At 39.2% G+C, this 21,436-nt stretch overlaps 2 protein-coding genes across 2 annotated transcripts in view; one reads left to right on the top strand and one right to left on the bottom strand.

Moving 5' to 3' along the window:
• LOC144475695 (uncharacterized) overlaps positions 1-10,998 on the top strand; it is a 64,813-nt gene extending 53,815 nt beyond the window's left edge. Inside the window, exon 6 of the mRNA XM_078191835.1 lies at positions 4,089-10,998. Coding sequence (XP_078047961.1) covers positions 4,089-4,333 — 245 coding nt within the window. The 3' untranslated portion in view covers positions 4,334-10,998. The remainder of the gene's footprint in view (positions 1-4,088) is intronic.
• A 2,178-nt stretch (positions 10,999-13,176) lies between these two features.
• Rhogap102a (Rho GTPase activating protein at 102A) overlaps positions 13,177-21,436 on the bottom strand; it is a 30,534-nt gene continuing 22,274 nt past the window's right edge. Inside the window, exons 6-12 of the mRNA XM_078192950.1 lie at positions 21,224-21,374; positions 20,577-20,767; positions 19,901-20,127; positions 19,069-19,180; positions 18,181-18,508; positions 17,027-17,312; positions 13,177-16,222 (exon numbers count right to left, since the gene is read on the bottom strand). Coding sequence (XP_078049076.1) covers positions 15,883-16,222; positions 17,027-17,312; positions 18,181-18,508; positions 19,069-19,180; positions 19,901-20,127; positions 20,577-20,767; positions 21,224-21,374 — 1,635 coding nt within the window. The 3' untranslated portion in view covers positions 13,177-15,882. The remainder of the gene's footprint in view (positions 16,223-17,026; positions 17,313-18,180; positions 18,509-19,068; positions 19,181-19,900; positions 20,128-20,576; positions 20,768-21,223; positions 21,375-21,436) is intronic.

Genomic DNA, 21,436 nt, shown 5'->3' with positions numbered 1-21,436 from the left:
ACATTCACGCGCGAGGTCAATAAAACCGTAAGACCGTTCAGGATCAAGGCTAGTCATTCAAGAAATTTGTGACAAGATTTCAATTTCACTTTCGTTTCGGTTCTCTGAATATTTCATGGGACATTTTCGGAGAAGATTCGCTTGTCACGCGGCATAGGAACGGACCTTAAACGTTGCGATCGATCGGAGGTGTCTTTCATGATTCCTCCTTCGGGAGAGACGATTGCCCGAAGTCGGGAGACCTTCGCCTGGCAGCTGATGGAAACTCAATATGCCGGAGAAATGTCTTCGGATGTGAGCCCGATGGGAGTCAAGGTGTAGAGAGAAAATAGAGGAGATGTGTTTGCCACGGCGGATGCGTATGGAGCTGTCGAAAGATGGACTGAGAGATCCAGTGAGAGGGAAAGTACCGTAAGATAAAATACCGGCTGGAAGAATGCGCGGCATCCGAAATCTCGAAGGATAATAAAATATTTTTCAGTAATAGATTACATTGATGGAAAAATCTTTCATCGCGTTTGTTTATTTAGAATTTTCATGATTTTTGTCCTATTAATTTGTCATACAGTCTGTTAACTAAGCAAGACTTTATTAAAATTAAAAGGGTATCAGACACTTAAAAAAGTAGATGTCATAGTAAATTTTCTATTTTTTGTATATAGCAATAGTGCAAAAACTGTAATTATAAAATAAAGATGATTTCTTAAAGTACACCTGTAGGAAACTATCTCTCAATTTATTGGCGAAAAGTTTCCATCATTTTAAATAGGAACGTTTTCCTGATTTAAATGTCTGGTGAATAATTGTAGAAGAGGAAACTGAAATGTTCGCAGTCTTCTGATCTCCGGTTACATCGAAGTAACTTCTGTGAAGCGTACACCGGGATGTATTAAACGAGCGTGGATCACGTTTTTATGAAACGGTCATAAAAAGGGAGGCACCGACGAAGATTTACACCACTTTAATTTAATGGAACAATGTCGCCGGCGGCATTGGATTTCTAAAAGAACAAACGACAGGAATAAACGCGATCGCGTAGGAAAATACTGGAGATCCGTTGAAATAAGAAACGAATTAACTGGTGGAAACGGTACAAATGAGTGGCTGGAAAAAATCGTTGTTCATTTGCTTCGTTTGCTTCATAACATGATGGAAATTGTTGTAGCTTGCGCACTCTGGTAATATGTGATGATATGTGGTCTGGATTATGACCGTTAGCTTGGTCGGGAAAAGGTACTCATTTCCCAGTGGGCATTTTATTTATGCTGCGTTGGAGGTTGAAGGTTCTGTTATTCAATGTCGTTTCAATAACTTGGATTGCTTGCAACGTTTAATGAAACTGCAAATGCAATCAATTTTATGGTGTTCATGCAGAAACTTGGCTAAAGAATGTAGAGTAGGTCAAAAAGTAAAATCTTGAAAAGACTTTGGAAATTTTCATTGGGGACAAGACTGACAGATATGAAATCAATCTATTTTTTTAATGCTGAAAGTTTTGTAAGCCTGCAAGTTTAACCCATTGCACTCGAGTGGTGAGGCATACTAAAATTGTTTCATGACGCTTCAAAATAATGTTTGTACTCACAAAGGTTAGGTTTATAAAATTATTCAAAGTGAAACTGTTGCTATGAGTCGTAAGGATCATTTTCATTCACATAAAAGTGCACTTAGATTTATAGCTGAATGTCTTCGAGTGCAAAAGGTTAATCCTTTTCATGTTGATCATACCGATTCATGGAAACTCGAGTAAAATGTATACTGCTCACTGCATGATAAGGTTTCAAAGACATTTCGCGAATTTTCTTCTATAACAAGGTTGACTGATACGTATTCTATCTATTTGTCAATGCTCAAAGCTGTCTAAATTGTGTACCAAACTTGCCAGTCCAGAGTTGGCTGTAAAATATTAATTTTCTTTAAGACCAAGGTTAACAGATAAGCAATTAACTTCTCTTTCAACACTGGCAGTTGTTTGCTCGACCTACATACGCAACCATTTTCGTACTAATCATGCAGATTATACAGTTGATAAAAGATGGTATTTCGAGGAGCTTACGAATTTCCAACAAGCATTTATAGAAAACTTTAAAAGCGCAAGTGGAAAAAGCACTCGTACACACATTCGGCTTTGATCTTAATGGGCATTGATTTTCGAAATTTAAGCGTAAAAAGGTTTGAGGCTCAGGCTGTTTTAATTTCTGCAGGATTAGAGTTTAAACTATTGAATTTTAGAAGCTCTTCCTTTTTTAAAATAAGTAACGTTACGATATCGCTGAGTGAAGCATTATCGACGCCGTTAGATTTTTCTGGACGGTTCTAAGAAAGTATCTCGCATTCGTCTCACGTCGAGCTAGAAAAACTGAAATTACGAGAATTTGCGCGCGTCGACGCAAGGCTGCAGGTGTGCACCTAAATATTACTTGCGCGTACGTGGCCGCATCCAGTGCAGTAGATCTTGGCACGTGCGCTTCGTCGCGTCGTCGTTTCGCATCTGGCGTGTCGTACAAATGATTCTTGTTTCTGCAGTTGAGTGACGATTGCCGGGTAAGAACGATTCCAACAGGTTCTTCGCATTTCGCATTAATATTTCTGTGTGCTATCGTTGTTTAAATCCTCTAGCGAAAATCTCAGCGCGTCAAGATCATATCCGCGCGAATTAAGATATTTTCCGCTTGTCATATGCTCGTCAATTTTCTGCAATTGCGTATCGGTAAAAGTTCTAACGTGTTCTGCGGATGACAGTAATCCTCCTCGGTTAAAACTCGCTTGAAACCGCGCTGGTAACGGTGGGCATCAATTATCGCTAACGAGATCTGTCGCGAATACATTAACGGTAATTGTTTTTCGTTTCTCGTAGTAGAAATTTACCAACTTTTTCCTTGTTTTTACACGGCCGTTCGATGAAAACTCTGGCAGAGCGCACGGAAACCTGTTGGCGTCCGCATCAGGAAATCGTTTTAGAACTTGTTTCTGTGTTATCGCCACGCTGGACGTCACGGGAAATGTTATCGTTACTGCTGGCGCTTCCGTATTGCGCTATCGTAAAAACAAATTCTCTTCGACTTTTGTTAATCCTTCTCCGAAACCTTCGAAAACAGTTAATTGGGCGTCGTGTTTCGGAATATTTCAGTAATTGGAGAGATAAAATTCTTAGAACACTTGCGTCGAGCCTAATCAGCTATCCATTGTTGTATCCCTGGTTCGACGACTACGAGAAAATTGAAAATTAAATAACGGGTAATTGAATTATTTCAGCCATCTGCAGTAATTGATAGTTTTACATTTGAACATGCAATTCTCAAATGGAAGATTAGCTATGGTGAACTGTTACTGTTACTTTTTTAATGATTATTTATTTCTGATTGATTTATTTTTTTATGTAATTTTTTATATGCTATTTTTTAGCTTGACCAAATCTTTACTAAATTTTAGAGTCTCTAAATACACTGTTTGTAATTTCCGTACTGGCGATTACTATCACATTCTCTACATATGTCATTGTTTCATTAAAAATAGATCTAAGTAATGAGTAACTTCTATTATGAAAACATTCGTGTCACTTCATTTAGCTTGGATAGTCGAGATTCCATCATAATGAACCGTGGTTATACTAAATAATATGAAACATAGTTCCAATACGTTTGTTACCAGCGTCGTGCTAGTATAGTTATGCTATTCTAAGTATAGCAAACTATTTAAATATATTAGTATATATGATATATAATAATATTCCTATAATCTTTAATTTTAATTATTCTACGAAGAAGATAGCCAGTGAGAAGTAGCGATATTAAACTTGTGTGGATCTATTTTTACTCACGGCATAAAAATTTAAATACCAAAAATATTTGACTACCAAGTTCCTGACATTTAATTAAAATCTGTACATATTTCCTCAAGGCTTATATAAAAACTAACACATTTGGAACATATACCTCAAACGGTATATTGAAAGAGATCGTAAAATAAAATTATAAAGTATGCTCAGTTACAATATTGTAAAAATGGTTCGTTGTCGGGAGATCTGGTTTTCCGGATGTTGACATTGAAACGTCCTCTTGAAACCGCAATTTCTGGTTTGGTTACAGGCGGCAGCATCTCGATGACAGACGCCAGCGGCAAGCCCTACGTCGGCGGCGCCGGAAACGGCTCTATGGCGTCGGTAGCGACTTCCGGAAGTGTGACCAGCGCAGCGTCACCGTTGCGCAGCTCGTTGAAGAAGCCGAAACCTCTTGGGATCCACAATCCCGGCTTCTCGGCGCACAGTCCGACTCTGTCGAGAAATGGTTCGCAGAAGAAAGTTCGTATCCAAACGCACTCCACCGAAGTGTAGAGGGCTACGCGCGCGTTTGCTCGAATCTCGAACGAACGAGACCCAAAACGAAATTAAAACAGTCCTCGAACGATCGAATCGTTTCCCAACCCTGCGTCGGAAATACCTGAGGCTGCCAACTTCGTTGCCGCATTGATCTTTCGCGGGGCGTACTCGCAGCGTGTCGATTGCTGTCGAGTTTCCGCGAGGCGACGCGACTTTGTGATCGTTAGAGAAATGTCTTTGATCAGTCTCTCGTCGACAGAGATTTCTCGCGCGGAGAAATCGAAGCAGATAGCTGATGAACAAGAAGCTGAAGCGCGCGAAGCCGGAGGGCGAGAAATCGGAGAGCGAGAAGCTGAGGAGTTTAGGTTTGCAAGTCGAGATGCAATTGTTTAGTCGCGTAGGCAGAAGACTCGAAGGACTCGAAGGACAGCTGATCAAGGAATCGGGGGAAATTACTCCGACCGCAATTTCCCAATGGCGTCGTGACGCCTTCGAGAACGCAGTGACCTTCGGCTGAAGGCGTTCGTCTGACGGCGTTCGTCTGACACGCGACAGTATTTATAGGTGGCGACACTGATTGCCACAGGACTCCTGACCTTCGGCTCGATGCGTTGATTGATTTCCGGGCCTGTCTTCTACGCTGTTTTGATTTTTCTGGCGACGAAGTTTAAAATAGAATAACAAGGATCAGGAGGAAAAGCAGTTTTCGAGACCCTGTTGTAAATAAGAAGTTATTTTATTGGAACTGTTTTAGGGGTAAGAACGGTAATTATTAATGTATCCGATGATTAGTATCTCAGTTTAGTTTTAGTCGAAGATAATCCATTGATAAATCATGTACATACGACGGATGCGGATAGTCGTGGCTGATTGAAGGAAAGAAACCGCTGAAGGTACCTGAATCTCGAAGCGAACGACGCCGTTGGATCCGGATCCCTCGATCGGCGATGATCAAGAAAATTTACCAGTCGTGTTCGGTGAGATTACTTTATTAAGTTCCGGGCGAGTCCAGCTGTGAACGCTAACAATTCTATTTCTAATTGATCAGTGATGAGTAGCCTCTGGAAGTCTGTTATTTGTTTACGTTTCAAAGATGATTAAGAATAATGTGGTTTGATGGCTTGGATCGTCAATTTCAACATATTGAAACATATCCTTTGATTTCTTTCTGACGTATTTTATTACCACTGACAATCATTATCTCAGAGTAATGTTTAATCGTCTACATTCTGGATTATTCATATTTCACTTCTTCATTGCTATCAGTATTTTAAATACCTCAGGATTTTTCACATAGGCACACGTAATAAAAGTACAAAGATTTTTCGCAGTTATACAATTGAAACAAATCCAAACATATCTTAATGTATCCTCAGGATATACAGAGTTAATTACCGTGATGATTTCAAGGCAATTTTGAAATGCAGGCGAGAATGAAACTTTGTTTGAAAGAAGACTCAAACTTGGACCATTTCCAAATGAATACAACTTCAGAAACAAGGATGATCATTTATTTTCAAGCGAATAGGCGCATTCGGTTATATTACTTGGCTGCGGATTTGCAAGCAACATACAAATATTTTTCTTTAATAATATAACAAAGTTGAAATTAATACATCGACACTCCTAATATTTAATTTTTGCTGCCCTGAATTTCATCTATTTGTTTTTGTTACAAATGCCCACAATCCGCAGCCTCTTTAGTATCAAACATTTTACACACAGAACAAACTTGTGATCATGTGATTAACAAAGTTGAATATCATTTTGAGGCTTGCTTCTCCGGGTCGGAGAAATTCCTGAACAACAACTATGGATCCTCGAAATATCAAAGAGTGTCAAATATCGGAAATTCTCGGTTCAGCCAGGATATTTAATGAATCATTAGCTTGGGTATTTAACGCAACACCGGGATAAATTGTCAAGCACGTGCGCGGCGAAACCCGTGGCTGTTTGATAAACTTTCGCTCCCATTGAACAATGAGGAAACTGACAGGAGGAAAATTAACCATGGCTCCCATTAATCGATAAGCACATCTTTGATGTAGCATGAATGCGAGCCGTTTTTAATTAACCGCGACATTCGCGAGTACGTTTGTATTCAGCCGATTAGAGACCGTTTGTTAAACGCTATCTCAAGGGACCAGTTGGAGAAACCGAATATACGTTTCGTGATTCTCATCGTTTTCATTCAAAACTTTGCCTGGCATCATTACATGTACATTACAGATCTTTGTGTGCAATTAAAATAGTGTTCATCGAATTCTAGAAGCAGCAGTGATTCTTCTTTTAATAATTTTAACAAGTTGAATATTTCTTGATTCATTTAGCTCTAATATTGACCAGAAATGCACACAAATTTTCAGTTCGTGCACAAGGCGAAAAATTCTCATGGGATAGAATAAAATGGAATTCGTTAAGAATTAACCCCTCAACCACTTGCACTATACAATAATTCAGACTAGTAACAAAAGTTCATAAACACAGTATACTAAATATGAATGTAATTTACTTCTTCTAAATAAAAAAAGAATTTTATTCGTCTACTATTAAAAGCTATAGATGAAAGGAAATGAGTGAAGAAGGTCGAAAAAGTGATAATCAACGCGTATCTGTGAAAGAAATTTGAGTGCAAGATAAGAGAGACCGTTGGGCGATTTCGCAGAGGATCCAGATGCGAGAGCATCTTCAAAGCACTCGGGAAATGATCCTTCGTGCAATAATTTGGAAGGATCGCGAAGAAAATATTCACGGCTGGAACCGCGTACTATTAAGGCTATTTGTTGAACGTTCGAAGGAAGAGAAACTGGAATGTGATTGTTGTTAAGCGTCCGTTTCAACCACGAAGATAATCGATGTAACGTAGCGACGTGTGACAACTTGTTGAAAAGGTGATCCACGATCTTCGATCGATTCGATCCGAACGATTGAGCACAGTTTTCAAGAAAACTATTCGGCGTTTTGTTGCTCGTCGTCTAAGTCGCAGGATACGTGATACGATTTTTTTCTCTCATTTGATCCCACCCTCCCTCCCACTTTCTTTCCCATTGATTCTCTCCTGTTCGAACCCTTTTCCTCTTCTCTCGGTGTAATCTTTGTTCGTCGTATTAGGGTTAATCCAACGTGTCCCTGCTCGAGGGCACGAAGTATAAATAAAATACTTATTGCGTCGCATCCGTCCAGCCCTCTGTAGGCAGCTAAACCGTGAAACGGTGAGAATTATATTATATATATATGTGTGTATGTATGTATGTATACATACTTGTGTATATGTATATACATATATATATATACATATATATGCATACACAAATATAAATATATAAATATATTTATATTTTTTAGCGATTGTTTTAATATACAGGGTATCTCGTGATTTTCCTGTCAAATTGTGAAAATATAATCTAGAGGTCAAAAGAAGTCGAAAATGTTATATGCAGCTTTGTAAAAATAATAATAATAATAATAATAAACGTTTCGTTGCAGAGATCTAAAGAAATAATCGATAATACTTTAGCATTATTTTTAAATGAAAAAAGAATATCTCGGGACGTTTGGGAGGTAAGGTGAAACTACCTATTGTGGAACGCTTTTCTGTGGCACTATTGAATATTTACACTACTGTTCAATAGATTGATGTTTCTAGATAACATAATGGACCTTCAAATATTTATTTAGCACGAGTAAAAAATAATATGAGTATGTTAGTGTTATTACAACACGTTTGACGATGACAGTCAGCTCCTAAAATCCCCCCATAGTTAAAGCAATTTAATTAATTAAAACGAAACTAGAAAGTTAATATTTGTCATAGGGGATGGCATTAGAACTCTTTCGCATTGACGAAACATTCTAGTCCCCCACCTTCCATTTTTGTAATGGAGTCCAACTGTGGTTGGCTGCCTTCAGCAGGAGTGATAATTGACTTTCCCCTTGTTCAGCATTAATCAACATGATGTGACTCTCCGCAGTAGCCGTTATAACATTCCCATAATAAAAACACATAACATTAGGGACCCCAGAGTCTGTAATAGGGATAAATGCCTCAAAATTTGAATCATAAGAATCAAATCGAACCATATCTTTCTCAACAAGGCTTAGGGATCCCTCCATAGATGCCAAGGGAACAAATTTGCATCCTGTCAATTTCTCGTTCACTTGAAATACAAGGATTGATCTGGATGATACCTGACATGTAGAGGAAGGAGATCCTGCTGGACAATCCTGACAAAGGATTTCTAAATGCTGTTCCAGTAATAACTGAGTTGACAGCATCATAAGCTTTTCTAACATCATCTGTTAAAACATAATCGGAGGAAGAAGTCTCTAAACTAACCAAATAGGCATCAGAAGTGCTAACTGCTATTTCCACAAATTTAAGTGTGAATGGAGCCATTTTGACAACTCCTGGGTAATCTTTAATGACAGGTTGCAAGCTCCTCAGCTCTAAGGATCCAGATTGAAATGTGGGAATATAAAATAATTCCTCTTTTTCCTTACTTATACATTGTCCTAAGAGTTTTTCTTCTAGGCATATTCCTTTTGAATTAATTAGCCAACAAGAAAACCAATCACTAGAGTCAGGGTATGTGACATTTACTTTCAACTTCCTGTTACACCATTTCCTTTTTGATTCTTCTGGTATCCTGACTTTGGTCACAGGATCACCTAGTCGTAAGTTGATAACTCCTTCTGACACTGAATGAAGTAAGAAGTTGTTGTGATTGAGGGTTATTCTTACATAAATTTCAGGATTTCCCATGAGCAATGACATTTGTGCAATCCATTCTCTCATTTTACACTCCTTGTATCTTAGTTCATGATTGAACAACACTAATTCTCTCCCCATTCTATTATCATATGCTTGAATCTCTGACAACCCCCATGCTAAATGCTCCTCAAGAATTTGTAACCGCTGGTATTCTGGGTAAGAGTAGATTGAGAATCTTTTACCTCGTATCAAAGCTCCAGTATTTCCAACCTCTTGGTCCAAAGGTGGAATGTCTACTATTAAAGCTTCTAGAATAGAAGCCTTAGAAGGGGTTAGCTTAGGAAATGTCAATTTTAGAAGAGGCAAGTCCCGTTTTAATCGATTTATCTCAAACCCTACCTTCCATTTTTGTAATAACATTCTAGTCAAATTCAGTTTGTTCAAATATATTGCAATAAAAACCAATTTTCAAAATTAGTCAGAAATTAGTGTCACCGATATTTGACTAACGCGGCGATCAACGTGTTAAGAAGGGACCATAATTAAGCGGTGTTTCATATTACGTACTTTTATCTTAGTAATATCTTTGAAACATAATTTATTCACAAACTTCGTATAAGATTTTTTCTTCATTTGACCTCTAGATTAAGTTCTCGCTGTTTGGCTGGAAGGTCCTGGGACATTCTGCATATGTATATAAATATGTATACAAGAATATATTTATATATATATACATATAAATATATAAATATGTATATGTATGTTGCGCGTACTCGAGATATGCATTTTTCGCTCGTGTCATTGGTCTCGAAGGGAACGATGCTCGTTCGCTCGTTAGAAATTATTTTTTTATCGTTACTGTTGGTGGGTGTCGTGGCACATCTTATCTTTTCGATGATTTCTCCGTACTGCAATTGTTTTCTCTTCGTAGATTCGTTCGCTTTGTACGAGATCTACTCTTCTACACGTTTCTTGGTAGCGACTCTGGAGATTTCTTTGTCTATCGATATTTGTTATATTTATTTAACGAGCTAGTTATCGCGCGTACGACAGTTTTTGAATTCGAAAAATTTTCGGTGTCGTACTCAAGTCAATTACTCTTTCGTTCGTTCTTATTAATTGTTTCCTCGACTCGCGTCTTTCGGAAACTCTATTCCTTTTCGTAGCGAATTGTTTTGTGATTGATGATAATTTTAAGTGGAAGATTGTGTTCGGGAGACTGATCCTGTTGGATTCTATCGTCGTCCTTTGTACTCGTCGTCGAGTCGCATCATACGAGTTGTATGAGTGTCTCTTGAGCGAGGCCTGTTTGCGTGAACAATTTCGACATCCTGTAACGAATACTATTTTTCAAAATTCTAAACACTCGTCAGTTTAATTGAATTGTTATTGTGTTGCGTAAACGGTTTAACAGTTTACTTAATGAATGGGATGGTAATAAATAAAACGAAATTTCTTTAAAATTGTATCGATCCTTAATTGCATCGTAACAACAGTATTAATACCGATAACATACTCGCGTTCATTGCAAAGTTAAATGCGATTTACTCATCGTATCTACTCGCATCACTGTCTACTGTAAAAATTGTCCAGTCTAAAAATCATCGATGCAAGAAGGATTTTTGCAGGATTAGTTTTCTTCACGAATCTTGTGTTATTTCGACACCATCGTCGATCATTTCGGGACGAATTTACGCGATCATGCCTCGTCGGGGAAAATGATTGTCATCAGGGAGTATTTGAGTATATCAGACTGTATCTTCGCACGTACAGACCAATCTTGTATCTTAACGGAACTACCGAATTTGTGTATCACCTTTTGCACTTCTTTGCTACCCGATCCCAACGGACCGTCCTGTTTCCCGGCGTTCGTTGCGTCCTGATGAATTTTTGTAACGACCATATGATCTTTATGTGTGACGAGGATTGTATGTGAGGAAATTGATAATAAACGAGTTTCTATAATTTACGTTCCGCATTACCTGCTCCGATTCCGCACCAGTTTACTTCCCAGCGCATACTCTGTAGTTGCTTTAAATCAAAGTAGTACTTCAAGTCACAGTTAGTGAAGAGTCAAGATTATACTAAAACTAATACATATTTATTATTGGACGTTCGTATAAAGATTGATAGCCAGAGATATATTTTACGTAATTTATGTTCATTATACTAATATGTGAAGATTAAAAAAAATAGAAGAACGACAGTGGTTTATATAAAAATATTTGTAAATTCAAGGTGAATGTAAATGACCAGACGAACGGTAAGAATTATATATGACCATTGAACTCTCGTATAATAATTAAAGAAAATAAGGAAAAATGTAAATAATTAGAGTTGTATTAAAAATAATCTGTGTTATTTGAGTCACTATATTAAACTAACACAACAATGGTTAGTAGAGTTACATCGATAGTTAAGAAAATTCAATGATGACTTCTGCTTGAGGTGTATTTAACACTTAAGTGTAAGTAAGCCAGTAGTGTTGTACAGGATGTATAGAAAAAGGAATGGACAGCATAATTATACTTGACCTTGATTTTCAATGGTGGTCGTGAATTTTTATACACCTTGTACTGTTCCTCGCTGGAAAGATGACACAATTTTCATCAAGGGGCAAGGTAGGTATCACGCTTGCTTCGTCTGATCTGCACGCCTGTAGTCTCAACTTCGCGTAGATCCCACGAACTTAACTTATATTGGTAAACGAAACCTCCACTTAATCACGTCTCATGTTTAGTTCGTAACCTAGCCAATAATAATCAAAAGTCTGGAATGAAAACAAAATGAAAGAGGTTAGGAGGAGACCACGAGGAAGCGACGCGATGACGGGAATGAGGAGGCGTTGTTTGTTTAAATTCGCCAGGCTCGAGTCCCCCGTTTCCTGGAAATTGGAGCCAATAGGAAGGAATTATTTCTACCAGTAAAGGAAACGCGTTTACCCTACTTCCGCGAGGACGATAGCATGGTTGGGTTGGTGGGAATCGATCCTATACTTTCCTCTGTGGCATCTTTTGAATAAGGGGCGGTACGTATTATATAAATCTAAAAAATTTCATTTGAAAAATTTAGATGTAATTTATGGCTTTGTAGCATTTTAACCTTTTAGATACTACGCGCCACTATAGTGGCTTTCGCGAATGGCTCGTGCTTTACTCAATTGTTTTATTATTTATTAAAGCAAACAATTAAAGTGAAAGTGTGTATATACAATATATTAAGAAAAGAATATATGTTATTAGTACTATATATAGATATCCGGAAAAAATATATATTAAGAGAAAATCGTAATTTAGTTACGAAAAACTTTATTTGCGCAAAATCCTGCCGTATCTAAAAGGTTAACACTGTATCGCCCGGCGTCACTACAGTGGTGTAACGCAGTTTTGTTTAAGTAGCAATAAGTTACACACCTCAGCAAGTTTTTTGTTTTTATAAGTACTTGTGATAGGTAATTGTCCCACCATGATGAGATCGATAGACTTTCCTATCAGTTAAAGCAACACCAGCTAATACTTATTTCCGAAGCTAACAAATGAAAACCAACACTGAGTAATGACAAAAGAAAATGTAAAGAAAAAAATATATAAATCAAACAAATTTTACATTTATTTACATATGTATATTTTCAAAATTTCATGAAAATAGGAAGACAGTATTGAAAACTCATGAGAACTAACGATGAGATTAGTAAAAGTTGACAAATTATAATTTGCCGATAACCTTAAGAACGGCCGGCGACAAGTGAAGTACTCTGAATTAGTGCTGCCGGCGCCAAGCGAAGAAAGTACGAGACGCGCGGACGGCAAAGTGCTAAGAGTGTGAGTGTATAGTATGGCTGAGAGTATGTAAGAAGGAGTGTGCGGTTGTATGAATGTATAGTAGTAAGATAACATGAATGCATGGTTGTGTGCGTGAAACAAATGAATGATTGGGATCATCGATCGGGCGAGGGACAACGGAACGTGGTGGTCACACTTCTTCGGTGACGTCACGTGGGGACAGACGTTTTGTGTATATCTTTGTGAAATAAAAGTTAATATTATACCGTTAACCAAGTTCCTTACAAGAGGAAGCAGAGAAGGTTCAAAATCTTCATAGGATATGGTCGGGTCCGCAGAATAAGCAGTTCGGGATGGTAAAAAAATTAACTTCATTTATTAGCTTACAGACTGAAAAAAGAAAAACTTAAACGACGAACAACAGCGTCTCTCGGGCCACGCGTCCCTCACGGCAGTACGCGGATTCGTTCGATCGATTTCGTCTTATCCTAAACACGATTTCCAAAGAAGCAGAGAGACAAACAGGGGATCGAATCAATTCGATATCCTCTTTCCTTCCTTTCGTTTATCAGTCCACCATATCCCCCACAATTGAATTATTGTACATGAAAAGAATATAAGAACGCCCTGCGATCGATGAAAATCTAATTGTTGGCTCGTCGACGATTCGCGCATCATCTTTTCAGAGAGATACAAAATGGCCGCGACGCTAGTTCGAGGGACTCGGGGGACTAGTCTTCTTTCATTCTTGACTTTGGCTCGTCGTGGACTTTCCACATGAATCGTCCATTGTGTTCTAGTAATAAAAATAATTTACAAATCGACGCTAACCGGTCGCTACTACATTAGAATGTTATCCGTAGACACAGATCAATATTCCGCAGCTTTCTCCCGCAGAAATAATTACGTGATTCGCGACGGGACCAAGTACTTCGTCTGTTACTTCGAAACCCAGCGGTATACGGTTATTATAATAATCACGATAGTTTCTTATCAATAGTCCGTGAATCTTTACACACTGACAAATCATATCAATGTTCAAGTTCAAAGAATATTTCCAAACCATAGAAAATGTGTGTATTTGTACTGAATGACGCATATTTGAGTTTTTAGTCACTCTGATCAACGTGAACGGGTAAAATGCGGCAAATAAGTCAGAGTGTCGGTGGAAATTAACGAAAGTTCATTAGAAAGATTCGTGGTGTTGTTTGACATTTATTTTTCTCAAAACGAGTAAGTCTCGAAAACTTCGCGCCGCTTTGAATCTGATATGTATATAAATCAGTTAACTAGTATCTAATTTAAGGCTGCGGATTTTTATGTATTTGTAAACCTATTAGAACTGCGAAAAATCGTTTTTTCGAGACGAAATAAATTTTCATTAAACTTATACTTTCTGCAGTGAATGAGGATTATTTTTGCATAAAAATCCGCAGTCAAGTCGCGATAGAAATACTTTCGTTGTTCGTTTATGTGTACAACTTAAGAGTTACTCACGAAAGAGTAGTATTTGATCGTGGCAACAGGAAAAATATTGTCACATGAAACAGCATCTTCAAAATTGTGTACCCTCTTACATTACTTTTCGATAATTGAAAGAAATGCTGATGATGGTTCCAGAAGCTGAGCTGGTTCCGCAAATGCAGCATGCGTTTATGTTACCGCTGAGTTTGCCATAATTTCGAGTCTCTCCGCTTTACCAAATCTTCTTAATAATTCTACGACACGTTTCCGAATCTGTCTTAATCAAACTTTCTCATTGCATATTAGTACACAACCTATAAAATCGACCGTGACGTACTTGATCCCGTCGTGAGCGTAGAAAGATTCTCTCGGAGGGACTCTCTTGCACGCTGACGAAATCCTCTTTCAGAGAACGGGAGCAGAACGGAGAGAACCAAGGTCACGTTCGTCTTGAAGCTGCGATGGAAGCTACTGTTCTGCTTCGATGCGAACACTTATAAAACAATAGAATGTGTTTCTTTCTACGCTTCGTTCGTGCGTTGCAGCTGCAAGAAGATCGTGTTCCGACATGGAGAACGAGAGAATCATTTCGTCACGGAGATCGTTGCGAGCGCGAGGACGGTAGTCTAGGAACCAATAGACACCCCACGATACCGAGGACACGGGTCCCGAAGACGGGACCGTGTCGAGGAACACTTTAGCCAGGCCACGCCTGATCGGCAGTGACTATGTTTCGCGGAGACTTCGACGATCGGATAGGACACGCGCTTGGACCCCTTTCGTGGCTATCTTCACGCTCTTCTTCAAGTTTCACACACTCGCAACCACTTTTTTAAGGAAATTCTATTGTGTAAAATGCTCGAGAAAAAAAGTGCAGTCCGATCTGTTCTGAATCGGAGAAATATTTCATTAGATTGTCCTATTGAACCAGAGGAGGTTGATTGCGAGTAGGTTAAACACTTTCCTACGTTAATTTAGAATTTTAAAGCTGTACGTACACTTTGCACGCTGTAAATTCTTGGAAACAATCGAGATCATTAACGGGTTTGCTACGTATAGGGCTCGCGTGGCTTCATTCTTCTTTGCACGTCTATCGAGTGATTTACCACTTGTTCACGTTGTTTGAGAATCGATTAAATTCTTTCGCGAATAAAATCGTACAAAATTGCCAAGACGTTCGAGTCTTCTCATGAAAAAAGGGATGAATGTTCTTTTAGAATCAGACATTCTTACCGTCGATAGTAGAGCAGTTCATCGATTAATTTCATACCACGAATTATATCTGTAAATATTCATTTCAACATTATTCAATTCGTGCTTAAATTCACGCGAGAACCAAGGTGTGTGCAATACCCGAATGATTTCGAGAAAAAATCTATTCTTCGAAAAACGATCTTCGTCGGAAGAATTCTTAACAGATACTTGGACGTTCCCGTTTAATCACGGAACCCCCGAGTTGTCAATCTAGACCCTACAGAGTCCAGCAACAATATTGAACACAAGAGCGTGCGAATCCTCGTCACGAAGCTATTCTTTAGGAACGATGGACGAGAGAACCCATCGAAGTCATCCAAGGTTCGACTCAATCGTCACTGGAACGTCAGGGCTCAGAAGTATCCTTGCCTGTCCTTGGGTGCGCTGGAAATCAGCTCCCTTCTTTTCCAGACTGGTTGCACAGCGGCTCGTTGACTTGGTGCGCCAGCTACCGAGGACGAAGAGGACATTGAAACAGAGGACGACGGTGCTACTGTCAACGTGTTCTTGCCAGCAAGGGTGTCGGAGTCGGGGATGTGTCGAGTTTGATGCCTCGAGTCTGTGTAACGCCTCTTTGTGTACTTTTTACTGTCCGAAGAAGTCGCTGAAGAGCCCGACTTGCTCTGAGAAATTGTAATTCCGGTGTCGGGTCTGGAGATGTGCAACATCCTCTCGATGTCTGCTGTCTTCGACCTGGAGAACAGTTTATCGTCAGTGGAAACTACGTAGTCTCAGTTTCTAGAAGATCTCGGGTATTACAATTGTTCGGCTTATTGGACTTTCACTAACTACTGCTATAAATGAACAAATTCTTTATAGAAAATTGTTTATTTCATTAGGATTAAATTGATTGTTTCTAACTTGATCATTTATAATTATTGAAGTAGTTAAATGCTTTTAATCAAAAACAGTCAAGGAAAACTTCTTTTGAATGGTTATACATAGTAGTGAACAAATCTGAAAGCACAGCTGTAAATGTTTATATGATAGTTTCGCATTCCAACCATATCTTGCTTTATATTTTACTTTGTCCAAGAAAGTTAAAGTAACAATAATCAAAATTATCAAACGATGTTCTAGAAATATAAAATTCGAGGAATAAAAAAAATGTATATAAGCTTTGACAATTCAATTCTCAGATAATTTTAATAAGAATTAGATTGAAGGGGTATGTATCGAGATTCCATTTCGAAGTCTATCGACAGTACTCACAGACGTAACTAAAAAGTGGTACACTTACCCAAGAAATACCAATACACGAATGTAGCTTAATTCTTGACAAAGCAAAAGGAAACTTGAACGATTGAGTGATTTTTGTGTAGTTAGAAGAGCTAGTTGGACGACCCAATACCCAAATATCTAGGCGAACGCGTGCTGTACATTGGCCCAGATTGACCAGGGTTATCGTACCGGCCCGAATGTCCGGCTGGAATACCAGGACTATGATTCGCCTAATTCCTGGAGACAGCGCATAGTCGAGAGGGCAAGGAATCTCACCTGAGGACCGCGCCACCGATGCTGGTGATACTCGGCGTGTACGGTGCCGCGGTGCTCCTCGAGGACTCTTGGTTGTTCGACCTGGTCACTTGGCGGACTTCGCTCGAGGTGGTGAACGAAACCCTCTGGAGAACGGCTTGCTGGTCCGGTATGTAGGAAACGGCTGTCACTGCGCTGTCAGGGCTGGCCGGTGGCGAGGAGGCCCATGATGGTGGTGAGCTAGGTGCTTGGTCTCCGGATAAGGTTGCAGAAGAGCCCACGGCGCTGTCGCTTCCGTGTCTCCCACCTTTGAATGTAATTTAATTTAGTACTGATTTTGTTGAACACAAATTCTGTCTTATTATAGCTTATTTACGCACAAAAATTAAAAGTCCATTGTACAACTAAGGTCTGCTGCGCTACGATTTACAGAATTTAATTAACAGACTGTGAATAGACCGAAAGAAATTGATTTTTTAGCTTTTAATATCGCTGTAACTTAAATCTACCAAACGTCAATCTGTATATATAAATTACTAACGAACTCGCATACCGAAATAATGGAAGAAGTTACTTTCGCCATAATATGAGTAGAAGAGAAATTAAATTAAAAGACATAACAAATAAATAAACGACAGCGAAGTTACACGGAGCTACAACGAGTTAACAGAACGAAGTCTGGGTCTGTGATAAAAGGTGAACAGATACAGATCCTGCTACTGTTTTTACTATTCTGTGGTTTTCCATTTCATCCTCGCCGAGAATGCACAAAATCCGCAGTTTGCTAATTAATTACATCGCGGTACATTTGACTTATAAAAGCACATTGGTTCAACACGAATCTTTGTGTGCTAGTTAACCATAAAAGCTTTTTTAGCAGCGAAGCTGTTTTTATAATCAAAGCCTCGCTTCTTCTTTCATGCATATACTAATTCGTTTATTTTACAACTCATGTTCCCCGGGATCACGTGTTTTCCCGAGGCTAGATACGACGATGTTGCTTCATGCGCTCGCTAACATTAATAAAGTATAAAATGGAGTAATTAAAATATAATGAAATATTGAAACAAAGAGAAAGTAAATGCGACAGCAATGGCCAAACGATCAGTTGGATCTCGATAGACATATTCTTGCGATTAATTCGATGAGATAAATTTATATGTGGAGTAAGCTACCTTCGCTGCAACCGGAGATCGATCGCTGCCTCTGCCGCCTAGGTGGAACGGTGGGCTGCTTCGGTGCTTCCTCGATATAAGGAATGTCCGGATCGTCGAGGTTCAACGTGAACGCTCCGGACATTGGTATCGTTAGGCTGGCGGTGATTACCATCGGTGACGATCTTCGCCGAGGATCCGCTGGATCCTCGCTCGATCCACTGTCCACACTATTACTTCTGCCCTCTTCCTTTCTGCGACTTCCGGGCCTCTTTGATCGCCGTGGCCTTGGACCTATGTCTCCACCTATTCCCGCTGTCTGATGAAGACATTGTTCTCTTGTCCACACCTGTAACATCCGCGTCCAGTTGCTTCTTTACCTATTTTTCAATCATTCTTCATCGGGGAGACTAAGTTGAAACTGTTTCGAAAAACGGAGAATGCTACAGCGATACTTTTGTTGATCAAAAGTAATTTAATTAACTGTTGGATTGTAGTTCTTAAAAGGATTAGAAGTATAATTATTATGAAAATATATACCGTTGCCTTTAGCAGAGTTTACAGACTCGTTTCGTGGAAGAAACATTCACAGAATTTCAATAGTTGAAGCAAACACAATGATTACAGAAGTCAGAATTACCTGAAGGCTTCCGTAACGCGTATACGCTCTGTGCTGTTATCAATGCAAACATAACAGTTACCGTATGAGAAAACTACTCTATATGGTAAAATACGAGGTGGAAAAGAAAACAGAGATTGCGGATCCTGGCTGATACAAGGTCCCCTTCGAGGAAGACAGTATTTTATGTACGTGGGAGTTTGATGGCCCCCGTCGGACGTCGGCCGCGTTAAGATAAGAGGGTTTCGCCGACGTCATAGCGATATCGAGTATCAATCGCGATCGATTACCTTTCTGGCCGACGTGGTCGTCCCGGCCGTAGTCGTTGTCGACGTCGTCAGGGTTTCCTCTACCGAGAACGTCTCCGCTTCGCTGCACGGGTCCGCTTCGTCTCCGCATTGCCTGCGAGGAAAAACGCGCGAAACGCTCTGTTAACTTTTCCCTTTTCTCCGTCGCTCCTTGAAAGTCTGCCGTCGGTATAGTACAGTATTAAAAAGCTTGACACCCGATAGGCAGAGCTACGAAACCGTAGATTGTCAGCTTGCACCATGGATTTTTTGGCCATTTTGTAGGATTTTTACTTTCGAAAAATTGGGGAGCAAAGCTGAAACTTATATTTATACTCTCTTAGAAAGACTAAACCTTTTATTTAGTAATTAGGTATGAAAAATGCCTAAACTTTATCTATTTCTTAATGACTCGCGACAGTGTCTCACCTTAACCTGACAGTACACACGTGGAATTGCAGTGGACTCCAGTCATTAGAGAGCTCTAACTCCTTCTCGTATGTATATTCTGTTAATTATATGATACTGCATGTCATGCTAATCTTCATAGACTTAAAAGATATGTAGATATTCATATATTATTATGAGTAATTGTCGCTTCTTACTGGTGGCTCGTGAACACTTCACGTGGGTAATTTTGTTTTAGAAGATCACATGTGTACTGCCGGATGAAACACCTTTTTGCAATAAATTAATAACAAAGAAATATAGCTTGCACTAAGATTAACTGGCAAAATCGTAATTTCGATACTTCCGAGAAGAGGGAAGTCAATAGAAACAGGTACACCGGAATCGTCGAGGGGAGATAAGGATAAGATCCTCGTAAATTACTTACTCTTCGGAGCGTCGAGAGAGGGCGAGATCCAATTCGGCTGGGTGGGTGTCCATCATGTGCAGGTAGACTTCATCGAGAAGGGCAGCCGGCACCGTGAACAATGTGGCGGCGTGTTCCAACAGCGCTCTGACCACATTTATTACGTCTATCCTCTCCTCCGCCCTCTCGGCAGACACCTCTGACCGCTGGCCTGGCTTCACGCAGTGAAGTATATTCGGTGCAAATACCTTAACAAAATGATCAATATATTAGCAAGCAAATTCATGATTATATTACTTTAGGTAAAGTTCGATAATTTTCTATTAAATAACAGTCGCAGAGGAAATGAAAATGGCGAAGATCACTTGCTACTTCGCAATTACAATTGTTACTGCTATTGACAAACTTCTCGAAAGGTTCCTAGTTAGTAAATAATATTTTTACTGACAAAATTTATTGTTATGATAATTCTGAGTTACGTTAACTTCAAGTAACTTTACAGTATATATTAGTAACATTTTGACATGTATAGATTACGTTTTAAGACGCAAGTCAAAATTTTCGAAAGCATGATTCGCGCCACTATGATTTTAACTGACTAAAATGTCGTGTCACAAAACTAAATAGTACCCTGTTGATTAATATTTCAAAAGATGTCTTTGATTAACGTGGCGGGAAGCGAAGGACATATACTCACTGTGGCTAAATTGGTCGTGTCCATCTTGTTGCCCGGCATCCATTCGCCCGTGTCGTTCTTTTGATCCTCGCTGTTTGCCGCCACCACGCTGAGAAAGTTCAAAAGTGCCCAGAGCGTCTCACGGTTCGGCGTGGGCAGGAGCTGAATGAGATGCTGAAGAGCTTCTTGCTGAAGCCGCCTGTTCCGGATCTCTGTAAGAAACGGGATCTCTTCAGTGCTTCCAGATACTTATACAAAAGAGACGAAGGACAAAATGGAAAAGTTGTTCCCAAAATAACATATAAGACCGACGGAATCTCGGGAACCGTAATTAATTATTACTATAATATAAACTTTAAATACTTTTATAGTTCTAGTGATTGACAATGTTTTGTTATAAATATAATCTCAGGAAATCGATAAGTTTGTGTGCAAGTAGAATAAGCAAGTCAGGGACAGACGTAAGAATCAATTGCACGTTCCATCTGTTGGATCTTTTTATTTTTAAGTATTCTATAAACTCGATAATTTTAGTTTAGCCATCAGTGTCTGTTCAATAGTATTAACAATACTAATGAATGTCACAGAGATAGATCCTTCTTGAATAATCTCCTTAACTTAAGAAGCTTAGATTCACTGCTCATAATCTTCATTCAAATTGGCCTTACTTTGAGTGTGGACAAAGGCTTGATAGAGGTCCCTGCATAGCAGAGGGTCAGGCAGGTCTCGAAAGTACTCTTTCAGTAGTGCCGCCACATCGTGGGGACATTGGTCCGGTCCGATTTTTGTCTCTCGACCGCAATCAAAGTCTTCTCGCAGCTATAAACAGACAATAGTCTCTTATACTGTATTTATCGTAACAAAATAATTGTTGAATCATT

The sequence above is a fragment of the Augochlora pura genome, chromosome 10, assembly GCF_028453695.1.
Source record: "Augochlora pura isolate Apur16 chromosome 10, APUR_v2.2.1, whole genome shotgun sequence".
Taxonomy (NCBI): domain Eukaryota; kingdom Metazoa; phylum Arthropoda; class Insecta; order Hymenoptera; family Halictidae; genus Augochlora; species Augochlora pura.
Note: the sequence above shows the minus strand (reverse complement) of the source record. Positions and strands in the feature narration are given on the sequence as shown.